Consider the following 25,783-nt stretch of genomic DNA (forward strand, 5'->3'; position numbering starts at 1 on the left):
CAAATGCAGGATCTTGGGAACGCAAAGAATGCAGCCTTCGGTTTGAACGGTCCCTTTAAAGGGAAGGTTTGGCTGAATGACTACTGTCATGAAGGAAATGTTTTCCCACCCACATTCAGGTGCAAAGTCCTTAACTAAAACAACTCACGCCCATTTTCCTGAAGTGAATGACTAACATAGATAAAGGCACACTGTAACAAAGTCCAGGCACGAGTCTCATGCCAACGCCCGAATTGGTCAGATAATGTGGCAATTATAGTGGTGGTGCTGATTAGTCATTGATTCCAATGCAAAGTTGAGACAGGTTGAACTAGGTTTTGGTGAAGTCCAAATCCATCTTGCTCGTGACCACGCCCCCAAACACACGCACTAAGTTTATCAGGTGATGCAAGAGAAAGAACTTTTTCTGTGTACTGCCTAGAGAACGAGCTCATTCATTCACAGAGCTCATATGTACTCACATGACGAAGGATGCCTTTGTTTGACCCCCCTTTCATCCACATCTATAATAACGGATATATACAAGTGGGATAAAGCGAAACGGTTTCTGGATTTAGATGTTATCTGGAGAGTAACGCTGTAAGGCTGCAACAATCGCAGAGCGGTGAGTGATTCATATTGTTCTTTCCTCTTTACATTTAAGGAGATTCTGTACTTGTAAAAATTATTTAAACTCGATAAATCCAAAGGAGGAATATACTGGTTTAAGTTGTTCTCTTACATTGCGTCGTTTTGTTGTGGTCTAATAATCTTTGTAATACACAAATGACTTAAATGCGGCAATTGCATTCATTTCCCTACACCTATGTAGAGTTTTGGAGCCGCTATATGTTCCTCAGACAGAGATAAAAAGTCTGTTGATGACTGACCGGAAGTGCTGAAGTCGCATACTGTTGCCCATGACAACAAAGAGCTTATTAGGTTTATTATTAGGTTTATTTTAAGGTCCACTTATTAACCTCTATATTAAACCCACTAAACCCATACATTTAGCCTACATAGTATAATATTTACTGTCAAAAACACTCTTCCACAATAATTCTTCTTCATATATACTAAACATTCAAGTTGACTGACTGATTTCTGGAGGATTTCAATACAGTCTGTTGCTTAGCAACCACATCACTGTCCATCAGCTTCCACAGAATCCTATGCAGCAGTTGTACAGTATAAAATATGCCAAATATACTTAGCAACTTGTCGTTATCAAAATATGGTGACAAACATGTCCATTGACTTTTCAGTTATAAAAAAAGAAAATAGCCAACAAACCACATTTAAAACTAAAAGGCATCATTCTATAACTTAACATTTTATTAAACAATATTAAATGTTTATATTTTCACACACACACATACACATATGGTGGCCAAAATTTGGAATAATTTGAAGGCCAAAATGGAGAGAAAAAGATGTGTTTTCAAACGAAAACGTGTTAGTGTAGACTAGGCCTCACATGTCCTCAGATGACAGCTTCATTGAATTCTACTTGCTCAACACCAGTTTCATGTACAACAGTAAAGAGAAGACTCAGGGGTGCAGGCCTTATGGGAAGAATTGCAAAGAAATTTCAACTTTTGAAACAGAAAAACTAAATGAAAAGGTTAGAGAGGGCAAAGAAACGCAGACATTGGACAACAGATCATTGGAAAAGAGCGTTATGGATCGTAACCCTGTTGAGCTTTTGTGGGATCAGTTAGACTGTAAGGTGTGTGAGAAGTGCAGGCAAGACAGACACCTCTATGGCAAGTGCTACAGGAAGTGTGGGGTAAAATGTCACCTGAGTATCTGGACAAACTGACAGCTAGATTGCCAAGGATCTGCAAAGCCGCCATTGCTGCATGAGGAGTTTTTTTTTTTTTTTTAAGTAGTTTAAGAAGTTCTGAACATCTTTTGCAAATTGTAATAAAAAAATGTCACATTATTAATGTCCTGACTATACAATGTGAACAGTTGAATGCCACTTTGGTCAATAAAAGGAACAATTTCTTTTCATAAGAGCAAAATCTGTACATTATTCCAAACTTTTGGCCGTGAGTGTGTGTGTGTGTATGTGTGTGTGTGTGTGTGTGTGTATATATATATATATAATTTGGCTACTGCCTGAAAAAAAACCCTTGACCCCTTCATCTGGTACACCAATATGACATTTACAGTTATTTGTGTGTTTATTTGAACTCATTTTGTTTTCTCAGGTCAAGTACTGCTGTAAGGCCTAACAAGTGTTTAAAAAAAGCAAAATAAATAAGTAATGAAATGGACGGTTCACCCAAAAAAGTAAATTCTCTTATACACCCTCAAGCCATCCCAGAAGAGTATGCATTTTTTTTCTTCTGCAGAGGTCTTCTGTAGGTCCATACGATGCAAGTGAATGGTGGCCAGAACTTTGATGGTCCAAATATCACAAAGGCATAATAAAAGTAATTCATATGACTCCAGTGGTTAAATCCATGTCTATGGAAGCTGTCCAATCAGTTTTGGGTGAGAACAAACCTGTACATCTTGCCATTGCAGTCTTTGGCAGGATCGTGGTTTCAAGCTGGACTGCACTGAAGTGTAATCGACACTAAAATCAAGATCGCCATGTAGACTGATGTCAAGATTTATAGAGAAAAGGGAGTTACATTATGGTCTGTTCTCACCAAAACTGATTGGATTGCTTCCGTAGACATGGATTTAACCACTGGCTGCTCAAATGTGATTTTCCCACCATGTTGAAAATGTAAGGCTATTCATTTGCAATTTAATTATAATTCTTTTCACATGGTTAATTTAAAAATGCCATTGGGTGTTACACTGGTTCATGTGAACAATGTTTATTGAAAAAATACTTTTTTTTTTTTTTCCCCAACAAATTGTTAGTGAAAATGTCACTAGGTCAAACAAAATGTTCTATGAGCCCTTTTCAAATGTAATTTTTTTTAAATAATTTTTTGAATTATGTTTTATTTGTGTGATTTCATTGTTTTCTAGCTATGAATATTAAAAAAACATCAAAACAGCCTAAATTGACATTGGTTGAGTAATGTTGTTTGGGACGGGTCTAAACGGGTCGCTCAAAACAAACACAGACATTTTTAAAGAGACACAGTATTTGAGTAAATTAACCTATGAATGTCTTCTAGTTGTGTCTGCATATTATTCTGGGATAAGAGAAAGCATTTTAACTCTGAAAAAGTAACATCAGCTTTATGGCTATATTCCTAATGAAAAATAATATAAAATTTACCAGAAGGATTACATCATCATTAGTTCACTTGTTGTGGCCATTTACAGTAAACCTATATAAATGAATTCAGATGATCTCAAGGTGAAGTTAACCCCTCTCAGGTGTCTGCATGCATGTATTGGGCTGTCTTTCCTGTCAGGGAGGTTTCACTTTGCTTAGTCAACATCAAACTTCCCTGTGTCAGCACTTTCGACAGTAGGACTGCAGTGTGAGAGTAATATTGTGTCATGTTCATATAATTCTTCAGAACAAACTGTGTTCACATCTACCTGACATTCAAGAACTAATAGGACAGAATTCCTTATACAAAAGTGTTTATTTTTTTTATTTTTTAAAGAAACGTCTTTTCCAGTTTGAATGAGTTTTCCCTATCTGAGGTGGTGAAACACTGGCAGTGAGGGTGTGGTCCAAAATTAGTTCCCTTTGTTTATATTTCACAGTTGAATTATTAATGGTTTAAGCTACGCTAGGTATTGCTAGTCTTATATAAGTCTTGTATTCATGACGGTCATGCACCATTGGGATTGTTTAAACATTCAGTTAGAAAGATTTGGCACAAACCGTCCTTTCCATTTGATCTTTTGGTTCATTTGTATGTCAAGGATCACAGTCACCTTTTAGCCAACTGATTTTAGCTTGAATTCAATAAAAACAGTTTTATTGATTAATAGTGATATAGTGATAAATGATCACCCCATCCACAATGTCATTGCATTGGGGTTAATGAGGTAAGCTATGAATAATGTTCTAATGATTGATTTTATTTAATGAATAACTAATGCTAAAATATAATTAATATATACTTTCGAATTGTACCTAGAGGGGTTGGATAAAAGGTTCCTTTATCATTAAGAGCATTAGTTGAGATATATATATTTTTAATAAGTAATTAAAATCAACATTTTAACAGAAATGTACCCATATGAATCAATATTAAATTCAGATCCAAATCTAATCAAATCGAGGGCTTGTGAATCTGAATCGAATCATGAAATCTGTATCAATACCCAACCCTAATATTTTGATACATTTAATTAACCATTATCAATTAATAATGGAAAAAATGTTGTTCAATGTTAGGTTATGGTACCTAATGCATTTACTAATGTTAACAAGTTGAACCTTAATTGTAAAGTGTTACCACATGGTTATATATATATATATATATAAATGTATTATTTATTATGAACATATAGTTTAATTGCTATATGGTTATATAGCAATTCCAAACATGTAATTTATAATATATCTATTAGACCTTGATAAGTTTGCTTTAGCATTCAAATTAATTAACATGCATACAATTAATTTTGACAGATTTAGCATTAAAAAAAAAAAATCATGTTTCTCATGTGCATCACAGGCATTATATGATCAGCCCTTTCTAAATGGTGACATGACAAAATATTGCACAGTTTTCTAGATTAAAGGAGTGACACAGCTCAGACACTGACACATCCCAGTCTCTCCCACATAACACATTATATCATACAGCCATAAGACTGTAATTCAAATAGCTTCTGCATATCGATGGTCATGAAACACAAACAATAAATAGTGATGGTCAAATATTGATGCAATGTCAGTATGCATGACACACATGTGCATACCACAGCTCAGAGCATGTTAACGGGCCTTTATCCTCTGCCAAGGTTGGAGCTTTAGCTTAAAGTGAAGCCTGTTCTCCTCCCTCCCTCCCCTCACAGACAGGCAGCTGTTGCAGTGATTCAGTATCATGGAGGCTTGCAGCAGGACTGCAGCAGCAGCGACAAACTGCATAGCTTCAGCACCCCTGTCAGACACATGCAGCCATGATCCCTGTGAAGGGTGAGTAACAGCCTGCATACTTTGCCTCTCGCCACCAGCCATAACTCTCTATTTGTTTTGACTGCAGATGCGTTGCGGGATTACGATTAGTTATGCTGTATAATGAGTGTCTGCATGTTTGTGTCTCTTTTACAAGGTTGGTAGAGGCTTTTCCCCATAATTGACTGGATTGCTGCATAAACAGGCACAGTGCATGTACGCTGTGGTGGTTTTGCCCGCACAAGCATTTTGTATGTCATGTGATTGCTCACCTTTTTCTGTTTCTGAGACTGCAGATTTCATCTGCGCTGCATGCAGCAGATGTGAATTGTTTCTTGAGGACTCAGAGTAGATTATAGTGGTGATCTGCGTGCAACTGGTGCCATACAGAGATGATAACAAGGGCACTAGTGTAATCAATTAACTGTGATGGGTTTTATCATCCTCTGAGCTGAAACAGGCACAGTTTTGTGTTATTTGGAATTCCCTATCCTGCCTTTTATGTACAATTATGTTGGATTTATGACATTTAAAGGTGCAATGTTTATGTTCAGTGTCACTAGGTTAACTAAATGAAAATAATGGTTCTTGAAAACTCCCACCATCTGCCATTGTAGAACCATACCTATTTTTCCAAAATTGAAAATTCTGTTCTACTCACCCTCATATCATTCACAGGCAGAATGATTTTCTCTCTTCCGTGGAACACGAGTTACTCTTTTCTTTTTCTTCTTCCATTACAATAAAAGTCAAAGGGGGCAGAGGCTGTCAGTCCCTAAATTTCTGATAAAAAAAACACCTTTTATGTTCCATGGAATAAAGAAAGTCCAACGGGTTTGGAATAATATTAAATGATTGTGAGTAAATGAATGATCATTTTTATTTTTTGGGTGAGAATTAAGCTTAATCTAATATTGAAAATCCCTAAATATATCATATCATATCATATCAATAATATCATCATATCATATGGAATACATAGACCAAAAATTATTAGAATTAGGCCAATAATAGGTATATGTTCAATGACATGGAAATAAAACAAACAATATTATGACTTTTACAGCCACTTTTTACATTTTTTAAAAGCTTTACTTGTCTGCTGCCACAATATATGTATTTGATGTAATGTAATGTTTCTTAGTATTATTATTATTAGTGGTGCTTGCAAAGCATCACTATTGTAATCTCACATACTTATTTTTATTTTTATACTTTTTATTATTCTATCTCCGTACAAAACTTCGGCACCTAACTCGTCCCGCACCGTTTGGCGTAGACCCACGAATGAGGTGTCAAATCGAACGGCCTATTGAGGACACGTGTGCTATGACTTTTATAAGCGTATCGGGGTACGGTAATTGCCCCAGGGGCAAAAAAGCGGCCGAAAAATCCCATAGACTTAACATTGCGACAAACTTTGACGCGTCACAGCTCCGAGCGAGGATTTCGCAGAAACGTGTGATTTGCCACATTTGAAGAGGCTGGCAGGCTCTGTAAGAGCATACCTCAAAATGGGGTAAAAGTTGCACCCCTGGGGGCAGGAGCTGCCCAAAAATGCCCCAATTGACTTACAATGGTGTAGGACGGCCCATGAAATGAAATGGCATTGGGATTTGTATTCAACATAGCTCTGGATCACAGTGTCATAGAGACAATGGGGCGGGCTCATTTTACTCAGACGACCAATCAGTATCTCAGGATCATTTTGAATCTATCAAGCCACGCCCTAGCAACAATTTAGAGCACCTTAGCAACAAGTCCCATACACTTCTAATGAAAGACATCAAAGGGATATCTCCGGATAGAAGTTTCATAGAAACACAAGGGTGGTCTCGTTTCACTCGGGGCAGCAAACAGCCAATCATGAATCACCTCAACACTTCCTAGCCCCTCCCTAGCAACCATTGTCGAGCACCTTAGCAACCAAAATCCATAGAGGATATCTTCCATTCTGAATGTCACAGAGGCATGGGAGTTGGTTTATATCATTCATACTGACAAGCAGCCGTTGGAGATTAATGATTGGCAGCTGCCAAGCCACTCCCTAGCAACTAAACAGAGTACCCTAGCAACCCTTTAGCAGTAACTATATCTCTGCACCAGAAAATCAGAGAAACTTCTGGGTTGATTTATTTCAATCAGGATGGCAAGGACACTTCATTAGTATCACTAAGGTAACTGCCTAGCAACCAGATGGGGTTACCCTAGCAACCGAGTAACAAATCACATATCTCTGCATCAGAAAAACGTAGAGACTTCCGGGTTGACTTATTTCAATCAGGATGGCAAGGACACTTGATTACTATCACTATGATTACTGCCTAGCAACCAGATGGGGTTACCCTAGCAACCGAGTAACAAATCACATATCTCTGCACCAGAAAATAGTACTGACTTCCGGGTTGATTTATTTCACTCAGGATGGCAAGGACACTTCATTACTATCACTATGGTAACTGCCTAGCAACCAGATGGGGTTACCCTAGCAACCGAGTAACAAATCACATATCTCTGCATCAGAAAACGTAGAGACTTCCGGGTTGACTTATTTCAATCAGGATGGCAAGGACACTTGATTACTATCACTATGATTACTGCCTAGCAACCACATGGGGTTACCCTAGCAACCGAGTAACAAATCACATATCTCTGCACCAGAAAATAGTACTGACTTCCGGTTGATTTATTTCACTCAGGATGGCAAGGACACTTGATTACTATCACTATGGTAACTGCCTAGCAACCAGATGGGGTTACCCTAGCAACCGAGAAACACATCACATATCTCGCACCAGAAAAGAGTACAGACTTCCAGGTTGATTTATTTCAACCAGGATGGCAAGGACACTTCATTAGTATCAATATGGTAACTGCCTAGCAACCACATGGGGTTACCCTAGCAACCGAAAGTAACAAATCACATATCTCTGCATCAGAAAAACGTACATACTTCTGGGTTGACTTATTTCAATCAGGATGGCAAGGACACTTGATTACTATCACTATGGTAACTGCCTAGCAACCAGATGGGGTTACCCTAGCAACCGAGTAACAAATCACATATCTCTGCACCAGAAAATAGTACTGACTTCCGGGTTGATTTATTTCACTCAGGATCGCAAGGACACTTGATTACTATCACTATGGTAACTGCCTAGCAACCAGATGGGGTTACCCTAGCAACCGAGAAACAAATCACAGATCTCGGCACCAGAAAAGAGTACAGACTTCCGGGTTGATTTATTTCAACCAGGATGGCAAGGACACTTCATTAGTATCAATATGGTAACTGCCTAGCAACCAGATGGGGTTACCCTAGCAACCAATTAACAAATCACATATCTCTGCATCAGAAAAACGTAGAGACTTCTGGGTTGGTTTATTTCACTCAGGATGGCAAGGACACTTCATAAGTATCACTATGGTAACTTCCTAGCAACAAGGAGGGGTTACCCTAGCAACCAAATAACAAATCACATATCTCTGGATCAGAACATCGTAGAGACTTCCTGGTTGACTGATTTTACTCTGGATAGCAAGGAGACTTGATAAGTATCACTATGGTAACTGCCTAGCAACCACATGGGGTTACCCTAGCAACCGAGTAACAAATCACATATCTCTGCACCAGAAAATAGTACAGACTTCCGGGTTGACTTATTTCAATAAGGATGGCAAGGAGACTTCATTACTATCACTATGGTAACTGCCTAGCAACCAGATGGGTTTACCCTAGCAACCGAGTAACAAATCACATATCTCTGCATCAGAAAAACGTAGAGACTTCTGGGTTGATTTATTTATGACCATAATTTTTGTTCTTTTCAAGCATGCTATTTCACGAGTTTTGCCACGGCAAGCACCACTCACATTTTCTTCAGGAAATGTACCTATCTAGTTATTTTTATTTTTCTTCTTTTTATTATTATTCTATCTCCGTACAAAACTTCGGCACCTAACTCGTCCCGCGACCGCTTGGCGTAGACCCACCGAATGAGGTATCAAATCGAACGGCCTATTGAGGACACGTGTGCTATGACTTTTATAGCGTATCGGGTACGGTATTTGCCCCAGGGGCAAAAAAGCAGCCGAAAAATCCCATAGACTTAACATTGAGACAAACTTTGACACGCCACAGCTCCAAGCGTAGGATTTCGTAGAAACGCAGTGATTTGCCACATTTGAAGAGGCTGGCAGGCTCTGTAAGAGCATACCTCAATATGGGGTAAAAGTTGCACCCCTGGGGGCAGGAGCTGCCCAAAAATGCCCCAATTGACTTATAATGGTGTAGGACAGCCCATGAAATACGGATATTTCATTAAACATAGCTCTGGATCACAGTGTCATAGAGACAAGGGGCCTGCCTCATTTTACTCAGATGACCAATCAGTCTCTCAGGATCATTGCAAAGCTATCAAGACACGCCTTGGCAACCATTTACAGCACCTTAGCAACAAGTCCCATAGACTTCTAATGAAAGAGATCACATGGATATCTCCGGATAGAAGTGTCATAGAAACACAAGGGTGGTCTCGTTTGACTTGGGGCAGCAAACAGCCAAACATGAATCACCTCAACACTTCCTAGCCCCTCCCTAGCAACCATTGTCGAGCACCTTAGCAACCAAAATCCATAGAGGGATATCTTCCATTCTGAATGTCACAGAGGCATGGGAGTTGCTTTATATCATTCATACTGACAAGCAGCCTTTGGAATTTCATGATTGGCAGCTGCCAAGCCACTCCCTAGCAACTACACATAGTACCCTAGCAACCGAGTAACAAATCACATATTTCTGCACCACAAAATCGTACAGACTTCTGGGTTGATTTATTTCAACCAGGATGACAAGGAGACTTCATTAGTATCACTATGGAAACTTCCTAGCAACCACATGGGGTTACCCTAGCAACCGAGTAACAAATCACATATCTCTGCACCACAAAACACTACAGACTTCCGGGTTGACTTATTTCACTCAGGATGGAAAGGAGCCATGTATTGTATTACCTTGGTAACTGCATAGCAACCACACGGGCTTACCCTAGCAACCGAGTAACAAATCACATATTTCTGCACCAGAAAATCGTACAGACTTCTGGGTTGATTTATTTATGACCGTAATTTTTGTTCTTTTCAAGTTACAACATGCTGTTTGACGAGTTTCGCCACGGCAAGCACCACTCACATTTTCTTCAGGAAATGTCCCCATCTAGTTATTATTATTATGTTTATTATTATTAAAATGGATATATACTAAATTGACTTTTATTTGGGCACTTTCCCAATAAATATTGATATTTGATAATATAATATAATACTTAGAATTCATTCATCTGTCTTTTACAGTAAATAACATTATGTAGCATCTGTGACTTTAAAATGGCAGTTAACATTTACTTCTTTCTTTCATGGATCGTTCCATCTTATGTTGGTCTAATCTCATTTTGGAAGGGGGAATGTGGGATTTTCTGAAAAAACAAAACAAAACAAAAAAACCCACTGACTCTGTCTTTTGTCTGTTGCATGAATCGCCTAAACTCTGACCTTTCATTCTGGCTTTTATTCCCATTCCAAAAGGCCTCTCAATCCTTAAAGCTGTTCCAGCTCACCTTTCCTTACCACAGGAGCGCCTCATATTTCAAGTTACGATTTAGCCCTTTTCTTTGTTACTTTGTGTAGTTTCGTTGTGACTGACTGATTGAAGTGATAGCCTTGTTCACCACAAAACCAACAATAGTCTGCATTCTAGCACTGCTGATCACATCTTCTACAATGTCTCCTTGTTTCGGCCCTCTTGGCCATGTTCTCAACTGGTTAATACCCTGGAGTTTATCCAAAAGTGTTTGGATAGTTTTCAAATTAAGTAGAAATTAAATGAAATGTGAGCATTTACTTTTGAGAAACTAGTCTTTCTAAATATATTAAAGATTTAGTATAATTAATTATAAATGGGATGTTGTCAGAGTTCTCTCAAAGAAGGTAGTGTACTTGCTTGTGACTTTAATAAATGCTGTTGGCTCATAGAGACTCTTGTTCGAATCCAGTCTGGGTCATGTCCCGATCCCTTTCCCCCTCTCTCCTCTCCTGTCTGCCTTTTATAGAACACAAAAGTCTGGTTCTAGAAGTAAAAATTCTATTGACTTTTAACTATTTTTTTACAAGTTTGTAACAAAGTTAAAGGCTAAACCATTAGAAACAGACCTACTGTGAGATTGGATGTTGTTTATCGATGTTATATGCTTCTGTTGAAGCCATCAGTCCATGTTATTTCAAGTTTATTAAAGCAAAATCGTGTTTGATAGTAGAATTCCACTCTCAAAATACAACCCCAATTCCAAAAAAGTTGGGACAATATGAAAAATGCTAATAAAAACCAAAAGGAGTGATTTGTAAATTAGATTATATTGATTATGTTGCAATCATCTCATTTGAAATTAATGTGCATTTAAAATAAACTATGAAATTCATAAGGAAAAACATAATATAATGTGTTGTTGTAGTGCTTTCAATATAGCAAAGGCTGAATATAATTTACAAATCAAAATTTTGTTTTTATTAGCATTTCAAATACTTTTTAGCTTCAAATCAAAGTTTGTAATGTTGATTTTCACCTCAGAGCTGGTTGACTTGGTTCATAAATTAGAACTCTTTTATAAATTATTTTATAAAATCCTTACAGAAAATTCTTTCCATAACCTTCCATAACCAAGACTTGTGAAAATGTGATTGGGTACCATTGTGCTCTGTTGTCCTCTAAAAAAATTATAAATCGTGTGAAGTGTTATTTTCTCATAGAATAGGTTTATCTGATTTATTTCAATACTATTTTAGCTACTACATGTCCTAAATATCTTTGTAAACAGTCTAAAGACCTTGCGTAAGTTTCAGAACCCCCATGAACAAATCAGATTTTTTTATTTTCCTTAACATGCTTTTGCCAATATGCTGGAAAGAACACATTGAAAATGCATTTGAATTGCCTGTGCTTTGTTGAGCTTGATGTTGCTGACACAGCCTGGCCTTGATCAAACCTGAAGCTGGTTGGTGGGTTATCACCTCTTTCTCAGGTCATGAGTTCAGTTCAATGAACGGTATCTCAGCTTTGTTAGATTATTGCCCAGATGTCCTACTTGATTAGGGAGTAAAGCCTGTCAGGAACATTGACTGGGGCAATAGGAAGTCAATATGTCCATCCTTTGTCACTTTAACACAAATTGTAATCAATGTCAGAACAGTTATATTAAGAAGTTACATCATGTACAGTACAGGTTTGGAACGACATGAGGATGAGTAAATGAGATTTAAAGACAGATTATTTAAATTTTTTTATGTCGACAATGAATTTTTAGAGCCTAGTGCGGGTATTTCAGTGGAATTGTTGTCAATGTGATAATGACGTATTTGATCATATGTGATGCTGTGATCTAGGGCTGGGCGATATGATGATACGTATCGTGGCGATGATTTAAAGTGTCAATTGATAGAGATTTTGCCATGTCTTGTATATTATGATACGTAAATATCCATGTGCAGAGCATGTGCTTGTCTATCAGGCAGGGCTTCATGTGAGAAAATATAAGAATTGTACATGTTTTTTCCGGCACTGAAAATTTTGGCAAATTCAATGACGTTCATCTTTATAATATACTTCTTATTTTCTCACGATCTCTGGAGCTCGCAAGTGCACACGAGACCAGCAGGCTTCCCGATATTTGTGCCTCAGGGACAGGATGGCGCAGAGCAGGATCCCGCTACTCAATCTGGCTTCTCTTGATATCGCGGCGCAGACCACAATACTTACATGACCCATTTGTGCTATACTTATTTTTTTATTTGTATTTTTTACATTAAAGCATTATGGAGGAATTCAAAAATTTAATTGGTAATTGTTTTTTTAAACTTATGTATTATTTTCTTTGTTGCATTGCTTTGAGAAGATGAGTTTCTTGAGGGAAGATTATTATAATAATAATAATAATAATAATAATAATCATTTTGGTCAACAACATATCAGACTGAAATGTGGTATAGGGTGAAATTTAGCATTATGGTAAGTTAAAACCAAGTTCAATGTTGGTTTGCTTGTTTTTACTTTGTCTATGTTTGTCAAGTTACAAATAAAGAGAATGCTATATAAGGAAGCAGTTTTCATTTATAATACTTAATTCACTGTCTGAATTATCCAAAAATCAACATCACACCGTTTTTCGTTATCATGATATAAAATGACTCTTATTGTGATATAAGGTTTTGGTCATATCGCCCACCCCTACTGTGATGTGATGCAGAAGTCTATATGTTACGGCAGAAGTATATCTCTCTGATTCTCTCCTCTTTAAGGCCCCACCCAGTAGAGGATGAGGGGGATGATGACAGAAGCTTGCAGCCAGCACAGACTGCAGGCTGGGAGGACGCCATTGCTGTTATGGTGTGTCAGAGCACTGGCTTACTATAGATCACGCTTCACGTGTTAAGAGTGTTGTGTCATCTGTGTGTGTGTTTATGTGTGCACATTTGTACATGCAGGCACGGGGAGCATCGGTGGTCCCTGATCTGCCTGCAGAGTCTTCTCTGCGCTCATGTACCAGCACAGCCAGTATGAAGGTCAAAAACATAAAAAAGTAAGTGCTTATACATGGAAAGAATAGTTAATCTTAAAATGACAATTCTATTTCAGACCCATATGACTTTCTTTTTCCATGGAGCACAAATTGATGTTAGTCTTAATCAACTTTTACTTTCTTTGCATCTTTTTTTAATGTCTAGGTGATCTATCCCTTTAAAGTAAAGGTTTCTATGGAGTTTTCTTAGTCTTTTTCTGTCTCAGACATACAGAACTAAATGCTAATTAGTTATTTTGTTTTGCAGACTGTCCTTTACCAAAGGCCATTTTCCCAGGCTTGCAGAATGTGCTCACTTCCACTATGAGAATGTTGACTTTGGCTCTGTTCAGGTGAGGGTTTTACATTAAATGAAGTCCTGCTGAAGACCATGTTCACTCATGTTTGAAGGGACAATTGCTACTCTACAACATCTTAAAACTGAAAAGCATCTTGCCTAGTTGCTTTTATTTCATCGTCACTGTTCCTCATCCCCAAACTGTCAGATTAAAACATATGTTGTGCATTAACATTGTTCATTTCTTCAGAACGATAGCTATATCTGTTAACCGACGGCTCTCCTAGAACTTCTCAAACTTGAGAAATTTGTTAAAGGGTAACTAAACACCTGCTCAGAGTCTGACTCCACCCACTAGAAATATTTGAAAATGCAGGAAAAGTGGGCAGACCCCGGCGGGGATAGAGGGAACGAACCGAGAGCGGGGGGGGGTGGGGGGGGCACCTGAGACTCGTAGTGACGGATTAATTGACAGCTGCTGTCAGACTCTGTTATTATTATTCCTCACACGGTCGCAAGACGACATGTACATGAATCTGGCGTGGTGAGCTGGAACCTGCTTACGTCAGCTGTCACCGCTTACGTCACGAAGTACCGCAACAGCCAATAGGAAAATTCAACTGCAGTAGCCACCGTTCAACCTGAAGAGGGCAGCACTCAGACGTTTTTACACCATATATTGTAGAATTAAAACACTTTATACACAAATGTCCAAAAAATTACTTGAATCAATGACCAGTACTAATAAAGCCCCATGCTTACAGATCATTAACTAAAAAAAGTTGGTTTAGGGTTTAGTTACCCTTTAAAGGGACCATATTCTAAACTTTTAATGTTTTTCTATTTTTTGAAATACTACTTTAAAATTTTTCCCTGAAGTCCACATTACATTTTTGTAAAGGCTTCTTGCACCAAAAACAGTTTTTCTACCCTCTCTGGCACTTTTTAAACAGTCTATTTTTGCTGTTCTTTTAAGGCTTCTGTATGTAAATTACATACAGTTAGCTTGTGATTAGCTAACCTCTTCATATGTGTATACAACCGGTGTAGTTCACAAAGTAATTCATCAGGACAGGCCAAGTTGCTGAAAAAAATTCTTCCCTTTTCTCCCCAATTTGGAATGGCCAATTCCCAATGCGATCTATGTCCTTGTGGTGGCGTAGTGACTCGCCTCAATCTGGGTGGCGGAGGACGAATCTCAGTTGCCTCCGTGACTGAGACCGGCATGTGTGGTGGTTTCAAGCTATTCTCTGCGGAATCCATCCACAACTCGCCACACACCCCACTGAGAGCAAGAACCACATTATAGCGTCAACGAGGAGGTTACCCCATGTGACTCTACCCTCGAATCCTATGCGCTGGATTCGAACTCGTGACTTCAGGGATGGTAGTCAGCGTCTTTACTCGCTGAGCTACCCAGGCCCCCCAGTCCCTGTCGAGGTTACTATGAAGCAAACTTGCAATGGAATTAAATGGGGCCAATTTTTGGATTGTTTAAAGGCAGAAATTTGAAGCTAATAATTTGATAAAAGCACTTGCATTAGTTCTTCTGTTAAAAAGTATGTATTATATTACTATTAAGTTAGTTATTCCACTGTTTTTATGGATGTTTTAGGGTTTACAGCATTGGTGAGTCATTGCAATGAAGTTGTAAAATTGTCTATAACTTTATACAGAAAAGGTTTGTAAATGATTTTATCACATTAAAATCATGCCAACACATATTGTTTACGTCATGTGACTATACTTTAGAAATCTTTGTATTTTGATGTTTATGGATTGGCCCCCTTCACTTCTATTGTAAGTGCCTCACTGTAACACAGATTTGTTTTCCATAGCGTGTCCACTTTAAAGGTGCACTCAGTAATTTATTCCTCATTAAAAAGTAATATCAGTAATTATAAAAGCTGTTTAATCTTATTTCATTTGAAGTTATTTGTTGCTGCTGTTGTTTTTATTGTTGTTGTGACAGTCAGTGTCAGGCCCAGAACTTCATATCAGCCAGATTTTGTGTTTTACTGTTTGAGTTCCAGCAGAGAGCAGCAGATATCGTTCTCTGTTAAATAACACAGTGCCCCTTTTCATTCTGTTATTCTCTGAAAACTCCCCCTGGAGCAGAGAGCTGGTTTCTATGTAAACTGAGCAGGGTATGGTGTCCTAGCTGAGAAACAGGAAGTTGGTGCCTCCATTATCCTGTGTGTTTCACAGCTCAAGGTCGCAGAGATTTCTGAGCAATTCCTGCTATGTGCTTTAAGTTACCATTCAATCTCCTGTGTGTGCCACACTAACACATAGAGGCTGGGGGGCTGGAGGCGTCTAGATTCAGGCTTGCATTGGAATACAGATAATTTTCCACAACAAACATGGCAATTAAATACCAATTTTGGTGTTTATGAAGGCTGTTCCTCTCCATTACCTCTTCTCTATTGTTATTTTCAAAGCACATACTAGTGGGACAATACTATATCAATGAAGACGTATCAGATAGCAGCAATTTCATGCTACAGTGCCAATACAAAAGCCTTGTCTGTCTGGTATGCACTTATGTGATCTAATCTCATTCTATACAAATATTAATACTGAAGCGCTAAATATAGTGTTGCACGTTTAAGGGTAGATTGGACATGCAAGCAGGGTTGTGCCAAATTTAAGTATTGGCTGCCTTTCATTTCATGAGTTTGAATTTAATTGGCCACCCCCAAATTGGAATTGATTTGGAATGACAGGAAAAGGTATTTACTGAATCGCAAAAAAAAAAATTTAATAAATCAGTCACACATTCGAGGGATTTCATATTTATGGGAAGGCCTATTTCATATTGAAAATTGAATGTATTAGTAAAACTACACTTAGACTATAGCAGTTATTTGCATTTCTTTGAATTTCATTTTATTTTAATTCTACTTAATTTAATTTGAAAACCTGCTTAAGGTTTTGATTAAGGCATTCTTGTGCTTTAAAAAGCTAGATGCAGTGCAACGAATAGAGCAGAACGCAGGCATCTCAAGACAAGTTTTTAACATCGGAAGTTCTGTTTTTTTGTTATGTGACACTAAATAAATGGTGAGTGTGATGAGGCGGGTGTGGGCGTGGCCGGGCCGTGATGGATCACGGCTGGTGCTGAAACAGCTGATCAGCGGGACAGCAAGATAAAGGGCAGCCGGAGACACTGGTTCGAGAGAGACTCACACGTCCGCGTTGCATATGTGGCTGTTTATGTTTGTTTTAAGTTGAATTTCTCATTAAAACTTTGTTTACTGTTCAGCTGGTTCTCGCCCTCCTCCTTGGCCATCCATATACTGGTACAGTGCGACATGGTGCAATGGTCAAAACGTTGGTCTATAGAGCATGTTACATAGAAAAACTATTCAAAAACACCACGGTCAGATGCAAAAACACATCCAGTGTTAACTGGATTGGGAATCACTGGTCTAATGCAATTACATTCATACATTTCTTAGTGTAGTTTAAGTGTTTACATTTTGGGCCACTGTAGATTCATTTATCTTTTTTTAGTATGTGGTGGGGTTCTAGAGTAGAAGATTGGGTTAACATCCAGTGCTGTGGATAGTCAACATTCCATGGCTCAGGAGTGTATCCCTGCCTCAGTATCCCTGCCTCAGTATCCCTGCCTCAGTATCCCTGCCTCAGTATCCCTGCCTCAACCTTACTAGGGAAAAGAGAGGTTGATAGAGATGGAGGAGGAGATAATGAGTCGAAAGCAGTAATAATCCTTTACTGATCTGAAACTAGTAGCACCTCATCTGGTCACCTCCATCTCCATATGAGCAGCTGTTTGGGACATTGATTAACTCGCTATATCCGCAGCTATAAAGCTCTCAGACAGGGGAGGGCTTCCCCACTCATCACCATTTTATTAGAATGGATCCAAATCATGCAGGTTTTGGAAGGTTCCATAAACACTACTGACCTGTGAGGGTGTTGGGTCAGTGTAAGGGATTTTCTATTCTCCTTGTATATCATGTGTTATCTGAACTTGATCCACACAGACAATGCATCATGGCATCTATAAGGTCTGTTTACAATGCACATGAAAGCAGTGCATATTTATTGTGGTGCCTGTATTCACAGGTTACTGTATTGTACTGTACTGTACAAACACTAACCGCTTTTTTTCCATACTGAATCCATATGATTTAATCCGTTTATAGCCACACTTTGTGGATTATGACATGACAAACCAATAAGCACTGTGTTGTATCGATTGTTTATTGCAAAGAACATATCTGATATATCTACTATGCTTAAAAAATGTGTGTAACGTAATAAAGTCAAAAGATTTACCCAGTTCATATGATCAAATATTAAGGTAAAATGATTCAAGATACGCTTCAATAGACAGTTCTATGTTAACTTGGTGTTGCACAGTAGCCTATACCTGTGCCATATTACTACCATGGACTCAAGCTTCATAATACCATTGGCACCACAGTATTTTAATTAAAAATATAGTTGTGTGTATGTACCCAATGTTTATGCAGCCACGTTCTCTTTTATTCATTGCACTGCATCTGTTTTAGCCAAAGAATGTAAGTCATCATCAGTGCTCATCAGTGCTCGTAACACATTCAAAATTAATACATTTTTAAATTATAATCTGAAATTCAACTAGTAATCGTTCAGTTTATGATACAAGCGTGAAAATTGTCAAATGACCCTTTGAAACAGCTCATGCCAATTTTCATGCTTGTATCACCAAATAAACCACTATATCACTTAACTGCTCCACTAAGGTGTCGGCCATCTTGAAAAATGGCCGCCATCTTGAAATTTCAAGTGGCTCGGACAATTTTCTTGTCAAGTGACCCATGGAGATTGCTCTTGCCAATTTTCACCCTTGTATCATAAACTGAACGATTCTGCCAAAACATAAGCACTTAGCCGCTCCACTACAACTCCTGATTTTTTTTATTTATGGCTGTTATTAAAAGAAATAATCAATGTAGTAACCCCCCACACCCCCATAAGTAGTGTGTTCTTTGCTTACACACTACTTATGCATGCAGTGTAAAACGGGCCTAATACTTCAAGATGGCATTACCAAAAACCCATAATCAAGAGTCTTGTAGAATGTGTTTTGATTGGATCAAGATCCGGGGTTAACATTATGAAGGGCTCAAGGACATTGCTGGATTATATGATTTTATCATATTTTGCCTGAAGTGGGACCGGATTCATTTCTGAACTTCTAGGATTTAGTCTAATTTGAAAGATGGACAATAAGCCTGCAGTTCATCTTTGCACCTAGTGCAAATGGCAGTACATGTAATTGGATTGCTGAGAAACCTCTTGTAATTTATGGCACTGTAGCTCCAGCCAGCAAGGACAGAGAAGGAGAAAGGTCAACACCTGATCACTGGGTTCTTCCTTGCTTTTATGTAACTTGAGGAATTTCCTCGTGGATTATTGCTACCTCTTTCCAAAAAAATTATGCCGCAATTTATTACACAAGTGAAATTTTAATCCTTGGATTTTATGGCCGGATTTGGATTTAATATCGGTTTATTCCTGATGTGGCCATTGACCTTTTTTTTACCCAATGTTTCATCTCAAGCCTGTACAGTAGATGTAAATAACTAGACCAGGTGCAGCAAATTCTGAAGAAATGTGCTTTTATTCAATATTACTGTAAGATTTGACTTGGTTGTTGTACAAGTTCTTTTCAGAGATTCAGCCAAAGGAAAAACCTTCAGCATTCTTTGCCAAGAGGAATTTTCCAAACCAGTGGTTTAGAACGAGCCTGTCATGTTAGGTTATAGAGGTCTGAGTGGAAAGTTTGCATGTCAGCATTCAAGGTTTTAGACCGCATGAAATCAAAATTGAAGTTTTGTTTAGTTTACAGTAATTAATTTAATGTACTTTAGCATATATATTAATTTAAAATGTACATTCTTTCTCTTCCCAGAAAATGGACCAAAAATATTTGACTGCTGTTTACAAATATTTTCCCTCTTTGGAATGAGAGTATTTACCACACCAAATAGCAATAATAAGTTGCGAATTATGGTTTAGTAGTGTGTAAAATGCTGCCTTCATGTCCCCCTGGGTAGTTCCTACTTATGAATTCAGAAATCATAATTACAACGTGCAAAGTGATTTTGGTCTGTATAAATTGGGCAAGTTGGGCAATCTCATATTTATTTCTCCCTTTTACACTTCCTAACAAAGTCAGCAATCATTTTAGTGCTAGTGCAACAAAATGTAAAAAATATGTAATGAATGCCTTCTTTATGTACTTTCTCATTCCCGTGTGGCCATCAGTCATGATTGCTCTCAGAATAATTGTAATGTGTTATAATGGATAAAAGTTGGAAGGTTTGTTTTTGGTGGACTCAATCTGTGTATGCCGCTGCTGCAAAGCAAGTACAAAGACTTGCTACTGCTAAAACATATATACATATATGCTGTGTTTAGCATTTAAGACATGCTGCTGCTTCTGCACAATTAGACATACATAAGACTTGCTGCTTCGAGCATGTAGGAAATGCCGCTGCTGAACAATTAGACATGCATACAGTCCCCTTGAAGCAGATCTAGAGAGGTGATACTGTGGAGGAGGAGGGTTTCAGAGAAAACTCTTGTAGCATGCTGCAGTGATGCCAGTATACCAGCAAACAGCTGAGACTATTTAAATGTTAGACGGAGTATGCAAGTTAATCGACTAACAGATTACATGTCAAAAGACCTATAAATTAGGCCATGGAGTGTGCGAGCCGATTGGCTAACACATAAACTTTTTAAAGGACCTTTCAGTTATCGCCATGAACTTAATTATTTTTTTTTTTTGTTGCACCTTTAATTGGCTGTTCATCATCAAAATTACACAAACTGTGTACAATCTAAATTGCAGAGTTAACATTTACTCATGATCAATACCACATTGATTCCATCACAAGTTACCCACTGGTAAGTATGACATTGCGTACATTTATCTTGTATATATGATCATTTTTACACAACTTGAAGACAGCAGTAAACTAAAGGCTTTATGCCATTTTGAAAAAGAAAAAAGAACAAGTGTTTGATATGTTCCACTTTAACTTCCTGTTTCAGTAAGGCATGCAACAACAAAGGAAAGAAAATTGTGTTCATCAAACAATTTCATGGGGTCTTTAAATGTCAGTGAAATAAGCCTCTCAACTACAAAAACCTATGTTGCTGAAAGTAGCAGGAAATGAAATGTTTCTAGGGGTGTCCCATAAACCACAAACCATTCCAGCAAATGACATTAAAAGGATTTGGAATACTACCCCAACCCGCATGCATATTATAATAGCTTGCTTCAATGCTGCCCTGCCGGTCATATTTCCCTACTACACTGTTCTCAGATCAGCCCTTTAGCATTTGTATCTAGTGCAGCTTCGCTCTGCACTCTCTGTGGGAGGGCTGTCATCCAGCACAGGGAGGGGCTAAGAGTGGGGTGGGGGACTCCATTTCTATATTTGTCCTCCTCTTCCATTGTATTTAGACACGGTAGCATGCACATCCATCCATTGCAGGAGATGGATGCTGAAAAACGGCCACATTTCAGACAGGAAATGAAGATGCCTCACCTTTTTTCTGCAATGCCATGCCGATCTTCATCCTGCTTTAAATCCGCCTGTTTGTTTTTGATGAGCTGGGCAGACTGAGCACAGGCTGCTGGTCTGTGGGGGCATGTGAGTTGGTACAGCAGCAGAGAGGCTGAATCAGTAAAGTCTCAGGTGTAAGACCATGTATCAGAATGGGACTGGATAGAAGAGGAGGTAGACAGCATATCAGTGAGTATGCATTCAGTTTCAATAAGAAATGGTGGCAAGATCAGAATAATTATATCTACTTTCAGGAAATAGAAATTCTTGCAGTTTACCTTATTTTTGTTTAATGCGTTACATAAGATGTTTGCTAGTTGCAGTTTATGAACTGCCATTGTACTTGTACTTAGAAAGTGATTTGTTATAACTATAAAGGTAATACTACAGACTAACACAATATTAAACCGTTTGTATGCTTTCAGTTTTGTTGTAACAAACAGTCTTTAAACATCACTGTTAACTAAAAGAGCTAGTGACCTTCGTTGTAAAGATTTAAAAGGTACTATTTCTGCAAATGCATCTGTTTCTGTTTTATGAAAATTTCTGAAGGGATAGTTCACCCAAAAAGTAATATTCTGTTATCATTTCTTACCCTCTTTGACTTTCTTTTTCCATGGAGCAGAAAAGTAGATGTTGGGAAGATGGCTAGGGTATGACTGTCACTATTTACTTCACTGCATCTTTTTTCCATACCTTGAAAGTGAATGGTGACCGAGTCTGTCATTCACTTATATTCTTTCTAACTTCTCCTTTTGTGCTCTATGGAAGAAAGTTATATGGGTTTGGAAAGACTTATGGGTGAGTAAATGTCAAAATGTCATTTTTGGTTTAACTATCCAAAAAATGTTTGCATAATGTTTTACATAGGGCTGCACTGATATAAGGATGAAACTTTTTGGCAGATAACGATTTAAAAAAAAAAATTGTCAATACTGATACTTTGCCACTTAAGTTACCTTATTTCTTAATCAGATCACTGTTTTACTTCGGAATGCTTACAAAAATGACAAAGAGGTACAACAGCTTTTCACTGTTCTAACAATAAATAATTTCAGCTGAACGTTGGATCTGTTGATCACATGATGACAGGCCAAAATTGTAAAGAAAGACACCATAAAAGATGAATGGAAGATAAAAATGTTAAAAGATAAAATAAAAAGACTAAATATGATAACATGATAATTTTGCCGTTTAAAACGCTGCTTATAAGGTTTAGTAATCGCACAAGGCCATATTGTGATTTCAATCTTAATTCAACCAATCATGCATCATTTATGAATTTCATACCAATATCTCAGAAGTCAAAGTCTGCTGGTTTCAGAGTGTTTTGAATTGTTTCCCTCATCATGTAGCCTATTGGTAAGTGCCGCTTTCACAACTGCCACGTCCGTTTATGGCGTTTTTTTCCCGCATTAACATGATAATGAGACCATCTTTTTTTTATATTTCATGTTTTTTGTAGTGTCAACCCTTCTACATATTCTGGCTATTATTATTTTTGAATTGAGCATTTGAATTCACAAAGTTTTTACCAAGTATGTGACTAATTATTCAGGAATCAACCATCTGCGTTTTCATGCTTATTACCGAAATGCCGATGGGTTTTAATTTGTTCAATAATTATCGGCAGCCGATACATTGGTGCATCCCTAGTTTTACACAATCTTTGTTATTGTTGTGATATTATACTTTTAAGTATTATTAATATAATTTTAAAATAACTAAAAAGTGACAAAATGACAGAAGAATTAATTCGTGTTTTGTTACCAGTATTTGTTGAACTTTGTTTTTCCAATTTAAGTACTGTAGATGCATTAGGATGTAAAAAGTCATGCATTAATGTATATTATTTTAATGGCATTCCGGTCGATATTTTGTGCTTAGGTGATTGATAGTGACAGATCCACATATCAGGTGTTTGCACTGCAGATTGCGCATTACAGTACTGAACTGCGCTGGTAAAGTAGGTCATTTAAGCCTTGTGCAGTTTATGTTAGTTCTAGACATAAATAACCAATGCTTTCAATTTTTAATTAATTTGTTTATTGCACCTTTGATGAGGCTAAGTGTTGGATCGGCATTCTGTCAATTAAAACTCTTTGATTTGGAGGGCTTGTGTGTGTGTGTGTGTGTGTGTGTGTGTGTGTGTGTGTGTGTGTGTGTGTGTATTGAATGATGCATCATGAATCTGCATTACTTAGATGATGCAAAGAGGTAAATTACAGCAGACACTTCAAAGACAGCAGTTCCTCTGTGTGAAGTTTGCAGGGGCATGAACTAGTTTATTCATATCATATGTAAATGAACCCTGAATCGCATCACCTTTTGGGAATGAGGGTTAGATCACATTTGCATGGACAAAGTAGATGTTGTCATTTACAGAGGAAACTCAACATATAAAGTGTTTGAAACTGGTTGAACTTTGGAGGACAAAACTTGAAGTTGCACTGAAGCCTAACTTTGCTGGAGAAAATGGTCTTGAACCAGCCTAAGATGTTTTTTTTTCTTTTTTTTCTGGTCTTCCAGACTGACCAGGTCCATCTGTTGGTTGATTTTAGAGAGGTTTTCTGACACATTTCAGCTTGTTGGGCTAGCAGACCAACTGGCTGTTAAGCTAATTCAGCTGAGTACCAGCTTGGCCAGGCTTTGAGACCATCTTAAAACCAGTAGACCACCTTATGCTTGGTTAAGATGGGTTTTTTTTTTTTTTAGAAGGGGAACTGTGTTTTGGGAATATTCATTTTAAATTCTGGTCCAGTTTTAATGGATTTGTGATTTGAATTCAATTTAAAGGTATATAATGGTACATGCACTTTTTCAAGTTGATTGTACTGAAATGTGTGTTGGCTGTGCCTGTCCACAACCATCCTATTATGATAAAAATCCATCCAGTGTTTTTGTTTTAATCTCCTTGTATATTTTCCCCTGCCTCAAATCGAGCCGTTCGACCGTGTGACGTCACACGGTCGGACGTCCCTCCCAGGATTGTTGATTGACAGCAGTGTTTCAACACAGACCCGCCCTTGCTCGTGAGCGAGCTGTCAATCATAGTCCGTCATCATTGTTGATACACTGGAGCAGAATGGCGCCTAAGCGATTGTGGTGTCCTGTTCTTCGGTGTAATAACGAACACAGCAGTCATTTTGATGTTCCTAAATCTGAACTGCTGAAGACGCAGTGGCTGAGTTTTGTTTACGATGGGAATATTCCCCACGAGCAACGTCAATGCGTTCATGTTTGCGCTAATCATTTTTCACCAGACTGCTTTATCAACGAGGGTCAGTATAAAGCTGGTTTTGCTAAGAAGGGGCGGGGTGACCAAAGCTCATTATCATTTAAAGTCATATGCACTGAAATGGCGTGCTGAAAACAGAGCTGTTTTGAGCAGGTAAAATTAGTGTTTTCTTAAAATACTAATGAGAATTTTTAATAAAAGTATATTACAAAGTTTTCATTTAGACCCTAAAGATTCATATTAACTTGTACAAAAATGGCATTATATGACCCCTTTAACAATTTGTTTTACGGTGCATTTACTTTGCTTACATGTAATGTTATGCTTGTTGTACTTGAGGTACACACACACACACACACACACACACACACACACACACACACACACACATATGTTCGTGCAACTATCATTATGAGGACTCTCCATAGACATAATGATTTATGTACTGTACGAACTATAGATTATATCCCCTAACCCTCACAAAAAAAACGTTCTGCATTTTTACATTTTCAAAGAAACATCGTTTAGTATGTTGTTGTTTTTTTTCAAGCTATTTAAATTATGGGTACACTAGAAATGTCCTCATAAACCACATTTATAGCATAATACCCTTGTAATTACCAGTTTGTTACCTAAAATTTTAACTATTTTAATAAACCACTTAATCCTACACACACAATATACACACATGCACTATACAAACACACATAAAGCTGTAAATGCTTCTATTTCTGTTATTTTATTTTATGTCCTGATATTATCCAAAATATTTTATTGTAGTGGTGGTTTTGAATAATTAAAAAAATATGTATTGTTTTTAATAGTCTGCCTTTGAATTTGTTTATTTTTGAGTATATTATAATAAAATTGCACTCTCTCTCTCTCTGCCCCCACAGCTGTCTTTTGCTGAGGATCAGAACGACCTCACTCACAATGGCCTGGACACAAAGGAGTGTGTGTATTTGGTGCAGATATCATGCCAGGTAAGGTTGTACCTCACTGAGAAAATGACTA

The 25,783-nt window shown here is 37.8% G+C and overlaps 1 protein-coding gene across 1 annotated transcript in view; it reads left to right on the forward strand.

Annotated features, from left to right (window-relative positions):
- Nucleotides 1-464: 464 nt before the first annotated feature.
- Nucleotides 465-25,783, forward strand: part of arhgap32a (Rho GTPase activating protein 32a) — a 42,850-nt gene continuing 17,531 nt past the window's right edge. Inside the window, exons 1-6 of the mRNA XM_052106525.1 lie at nt 465-604; nt 4,936-5,056; nt 13,382-13,469; nt 13,568-13,662; nt 13,910-13,994; nt 25,666-25,752. Of these exons, the coding sequence (XP_051962485.1) occupies nt 4,965-5,056; nt 13,382-13,469; nt 13,568-13,662; nt 13,910-13,994; nt 25,666-25,752 (447 nt within the window). The 5' untranslated portion in view covers nt 465-604; nt 4,936-4,964. The remainder of the gene's footprint in view (nt 605-4,935; nt 5,057-13,381; nt 13,470-13,567; nt 13,663-13,909; nt 13,995-25,665; nt 25,753-25,783) is intronic.

This window comes from Xyrauchen texanus, chromosome 36 (assembly GCF_025860055.1).
Source record: "Xyrauchen texanus isolate HMW12.3.18 chromosome 36, RBS_HiC_50CHRs, whole genome shotgun sequence".
In the NCBI taxonomy this organism is placed as follows: domain Eukaryota; kingdom Metazoa; phylum Chordata; class Actinopteri; order Cypriniformes; family Catostomidae; genus Xyrauchen; species Xyrauchen texanus.